Source organism: Acanthisitta chloris, unplaced genomic scaffold (genome assembly GCF_000695815.1).
Source record: "Acanthisitta chloris isolate BGI_N310 unplaced genomic scaffold, ASM69581v1 scaffold8369, whole genome shotgun sequence".
Lineage (NCBI taxonomy): Eukaryota > Metazoa > Chordata > Aves > Passeriformes > Acanthisittidae > Acanthisitta > Acanthisitta chloris.
In genome coordinates this window covers 3,768-8,996 of record NW_008691976.1, presented here as the reverse complement: position 1 = coordinate 8,996, position 5,229 = coordinate 3,768, and the positions used below count along the sequence as shown (strand labels likewise).

The 5,229-nt window shown below is 54.4% G+C and overlaps 1 protein-coding gene across 1 annotated transcript in view; it reads right to left on the bottom strand.

Moving 5' to 3' along the window:
- Positions 1 to 4,083, bottom strand: part of LASP1 (LIM and SH3 protein 1) — a 28,066-nt gene extending 23,983 nt beyond the window's left edge. Inside the window, 1 exon segment of the mRNA XM_009082473.1 lies at positions 4,003 to 4,083. Coding sequence (XP_009080721.1) covers positions 4,003 to 4,083 — 81 coding nt within the window.
- Positions 4,084 to 5,229: the final 1,146 nt, after the last annotated feature.

The following is a 5,229-nucleotide window of genomic DNA, read 5'->3' as shown; positions in this document are numbered from 1 at the left end:
CCTTCCTGCCCCCCCCAGTTTGGGAGATCACCATGGGAGACTGCTCCCAGATGGAGCAGGGAGGGATGCCAAGAGCAGATCACTGGCTCCTTGTGGGAGCTGCTCACTAACTTTTTCCAAGCAAGGAGTTAGCCTAGAGGTATTGGATCATTTGCTCTGAGTGGAAAAAAAAAAAAAAAAAAAAAAGCAGGATTTTAAGAGTGAGGAATCCACCAGGAAGGGTTTTTGGGTCAGCAGCAGGAGCTGAGGGTCTGACAGCTCCTGCTGTGTCTGTGCACAGGCAGCACCAGGTGAGCTGGGCAGGGCAGTGGGAGCTGCTCAGCCTGACTCAGCCAGGAGGAATGTCAGCCCCAAAGCCCAGGAGGAATGTCAGCCCCACATCCACATCCCCCAGGCCATTCTGGGCCATTCTGGGTGTGGTTTCTCCGGGAGGGAAGCAGCAGCTTGGGGAGGGAAGGCTGAAGGCAGATGGAGCAGGGACCCTGCTGACACACCTACAGGAGATATTTCTGGCAGCCTGCACAGCCTTTGGCCCCTTTTGGAGGAGGAAAACTGCAGTTTAAGGAGGGGGATGAGGGGCTGGAGCAGCACCATGAGCTCCTCAGGCTCTGGGCTGGTGGCACAGGAGTGTAGAGCTGGGCAGGGGGTCTGGGTGGGCAGCAGCATCCCAGCAAAGGAGGATGTGTCAGGCCAGGCTGTGTCTCCTCACAGAGGGAGGAGAAACTGCTGCAAGTCAGCCAGGAACTAAATTCAAATCCAAAGCTCATCCCTGTGTGCCCCAGCACAGCCCCTGGCTCAGTGTTGGCAGCAGGATGTGTGTGCTCAGCCAGGGCAGGGCTTGGGACAGGGATGAATCCAGCAGGGAACTGCCTGGTCAGCAGCAGCAGCAGCTCAGGCAAAGCCACAGAGATAAAGCTTGGCCTTAGGTCTTGTCTCCACGGCTGAAGGGAGAGCAGCAGATGATCACTGTAGGCAGAGAGAAGGAGCCTCTTGGCCAGGATCCTTCTCCCCATCCCAACACAGCTCCTCTCAGCATTCCAAGCAGCATCACTGCCCAGGGATGACTCTGGAGATGCTGCTCAGGCTGAATCCTCAGCTTTGAGTTCTCAGACAGGATTTTCCAGGCACAGCTCTGTGCTGCACACTAAGCCAAGGCACAGAGCCACAGGCACCACCTCCACTGGGACCTCCCTGATCCCCCAAGCTCAGCACAGCTCTCTTATCCCTCCAGCACAGCAAGCTACACATTAAAACCTATATATAATGCATATCTGGGAGCAGCTGAGCCCTTGAACACGAGTCTTGCAGCTGAGTTCTCCTCCCCACAACCTTCATTTGCAGAAGCCTCAGACTTCACCTGGATTTTTCCCTGCTGCCACTTCTCCCTGCTTTAGTTCAAAGTGCTCACACAAAGAGATGAGCCCAGCCCTGAATGCTGCTTCCAGTGAGCAACCAGTCACCCCAGTAGCAGCCAAGGGAGGAGCAGGAGGAGGGTGGAGAGCATCACATCTGCCACCAAGCAGATTCCCACAGAGCTGGCAGGGAGGGCAGAGCTCGGGGTGAACTGGCCCCAGAGGCTTCACCCAGATTTATTGCTGGGGTAATGGCAGAGCTGGAGGAAGCCCAACCCTCTTCCTCCTGCTCCCTTGAAGAAAGAAACTCAGGAATTTGGCAGGAGGCCACGGCTCAAACAGAGGAGACCCTGTGCTGAGGCATGTTCAGAGAAGCAGCCTCTTCCCTGCCAGGATAAACGTTGCTTTTCCACCCCCTTCTCTCAGGACTGAAGATGTTGTCCCTCAGCTCCAACACCAGCAATGCCATTTGGGAAGGGGGAGCTCCTCCTTGGGCTCTCCTTTGCCAGGCACACCTTGCCTGGAGTCTCTTTACTTCCCAGGACACTCCTAGAGCAGCTGAGGGAGAACCAACCCCATCCAAGCCTCTCTCCACCCCAGCAGCCCCAGGGCTGGCAGCTGCCGGAGGCTGAGCCTCCTGTGCCAGCAGCTTCCAGCTGCTCCCACTTCCCTTTGCTTCAAGACAGGCAAAGTGGGAAGAACAAAGGCTCTAAGGCAGTTTCTGTGCAGCACTTGGAGCAGGCAGAGCTCCCCAAGGGCTGGGGCAGGATGGCAGTGGCTGGGAAGGGGTTAAGGCAGCAAGCAGCATCAAAGGGAGCTGGGAGGGAGGGGGTTGAGGAGCTGAGATGGGTCGAGGTTGCGCAGACTCCTTGGAATGTCAGGAATTTCCCATTATTATCCCACTTCCCTTCCAGCAGCCTGGAGGGACAGCACAGCACAGCATCCCCAGGCCCAGGGATGGGAATGTCCCAGGGCCACAGAGCTGGTACTACTGGGATTGTCCATGATCCAGAGGGGAAAGCTTTGGGTCAGGACACTGTGGGGAGCTCAGGGGTCTCCTCTCTGCCAGTCTCAGGAATGGACCCACCACCATGGGGGGCTGAGACCTGCACAGCCCCAAAATAAGCATTTCCCTAACCACCAGCTCATCCTGCCCCAGGAGACAATTCCCCCCCACTGCACTCCAAAAATTCCCAGTTTCACCCCAAAGCTGGAGCTCCACCAGTGCTCTTGCCCACACACAGCTATTTGCTGTTTCCCACCCCTCTGCCAGCCTGTGGTCCAGGTGAGATCCCTGGACACAGCCACAACTGGAATGCTACAAGTCTCCACTCAGCCCAACAGGAGGTTTGGACTTTGAACAAGTCCCAGTCACCACCAACACCCAACACCACCTACAACCACCTATAAAAGCTTGGGAAGTGCAAGGGTTTGGCCAAGGCACCATCAGGTCTCACCACTTCTCTTTTTGCTGTCACAGACATCAGTAGGGAGAATATTTGGATTGGATTTGGGGGAGAAATCCTTCCCTGTGAGGTGCTGAGGCTCTGGCACAGGTTGCCCAGAGAAGCTGTGGCTGCTCCATCCCTGGGAGTGTTCCAGGCCAGGTTGGATGAGGCTTGGAGCAACCTGAGCTGGTGGAAGGTGTCCCTGCCCATAGCAGGGGGTAGAAGGAGATGATTTTTAAGGTCCCTCCAACCCAAACCAGCCTGGAATTCCCTGATTGTTATCCCAATCCTACAGGGATGTTGTCAGGATTAACAACTTTAAGCCCTCTGTGAACAGACCAAGCTGCAACAAGTGCTAAGCACTATTATATCATCTCATTTTCTTGCTAAGAACACACAATCTGTAAGAAGCAGCTACAGGAAAAAAAAACCAACTAAAAAAAATCACATTTCAAAGCTGCTTTAGACATCTTAAGAACCATTTTGGATCCACACAGCTCAGGGCTGAGCAGGGACCAGCCCAGAAAGGTTGATCAAGGGTTCTTCTTGCTAAGGGAAAGTGTGGGGAGGAAACTGCTCAGAGACAGAGGGAAAGGGCCAGGAAAGCTGCACTTGTTCCACCCTGCCCTTCACCCCCCTCCCTGCTCAGGAGAGCAGGATTTGCTCTTCCAGCTCAGTGTTCAGCTTCATTCACCTCCCAGGTCAGTAAACCCGTGTGATTGCCCTTGGCCACGAGCCCAGCAGAGCACAGGCTGTGGGGACACACATGGCCCTGCTCTCACAGCCCATCCCCCTGCTTAAAGGACATTTCTCCTCTCCCCAAACACCTCCTGATCTCCTCTTCTTTGAGGAGACACAGATTGACACCAACTCCATGAAGATCAACTGTCTGCACTGGAATGTTAGACACCTTTTCCTGCCCAAGCTGGGCCTGGAGAGCAGCCACCAGCTGGCACTGAAGCCTGGCAAACCTTGATTTAATACCAGCATTAACTGAGTGTGTGAGCCCTAATTTAACACCACTACTGATCGGGTGTGTGACTCTTCAGCCAAAGCTTCCCCAAAACACTGCAGAGCAGCAGGGGAGAGCTCACCTCTCATTTCAGGGGGAGAGCTGATGTTTAAGAAAGAAGAGGGTGTGAAAAATCCCCCAGCCAAGCCCAGAGGCCTCCCAGCCCCAAGGAGCACCCAGCAGGACTCACGCGTTGCAGTAAGGCTTCTTCTCATAGCCCTTGTAGTTCTTCATGTTGAGGGTCATCTTGCAGGTCTCGCAGTGGAAACATGCTTTGTGCCAGAACTGCAACACACACACCACAGCCATCAGCACCAGGGACCCCCCAAACAGGGCCACAGCCCCCTGGCATCACACAATTCCCACCCAGCAGCCCCCCAGGTCAGTGGAAACATTGAGGGCAGAATCTCCTGACTCATCTAGGAGCAAACTGATCTTCCTGACCCTCCCCGTGCATCTTATCTCAGCAGGGGAAGGAATTGTCTTGCTTCCATAGAATCCTAGGGGTTGGAATGGACCTTAGAGATCATCTAGTCCCAAGTCCAGGAATTCATGGGTTTGGTCAAATAGAGGGTGGGAGAAGTTCCTACTCCAAGAGGCACAAGCAACTCTGTCAGCAGAGGCACCAGCTGTGTTTGCAGGCTTCAAAGTTGCTGCTTTAGGCTTTTTCTGCTGATGTTTGCCAGGTGACAGCCAGAAGAGCAGGTCAGGTGAGGCTGCAGGAGCCAAGGAGACACAGGCAGGGAGGGAAAGGTTCTCATGGGAAGCAGACACAGAGAGCTCAGAGGTCCTCTCTGCTGAGATCACCTCTGTCTGCACCTTGGGGGGCTCAGCCCAAACCTCACCACTGCTCCAGAGGTCACCCCAAGCACCCCCTGACCTCCTTTTTCCTCACAGTGGGGTGATGAGGACAGCTTTTCCCAGCCTGGGAGGCAACAGGGATGAGGAACTGCCCCTAAGCTTTGGGAAAATGTGGTTTTGGCAGGCTCCAGCTGACCCCAAAACCCACCTGAGGTGTCACCTGGAGCAGCACAGCTCTCCTAGCCCAGAGGTCACACAGACCCAAAGGTAAAGACACAGCCCCAAATTCAGTCCATGACCCTCCAGCATTGGTTGCAACAGCCAAGAAATCCTAAAGGAGTGTTTGAAGGGTTTATTTTCAGGCTGTTCTAAAAGAAATGATTTCTACTTGACACTGAGTGAGCTCTAGTGGCTTCCCAGGCTGGAAGGAGCCTGATGGGAACAGCTCAGAGCTGCTCCCAAGAAATTCAAGGTTGGACTCGATGATCTTTTCCAACCTGAGTGAGTCTATGATTGTGATTCTGAGGCTGTTCAGCCTCACACAGACTGAGGTCATAGACTGTGTTTCCTCTGGCATTTGAGGGGTCTGGGGTGAATTCCCAGGCCTCAGACCAAG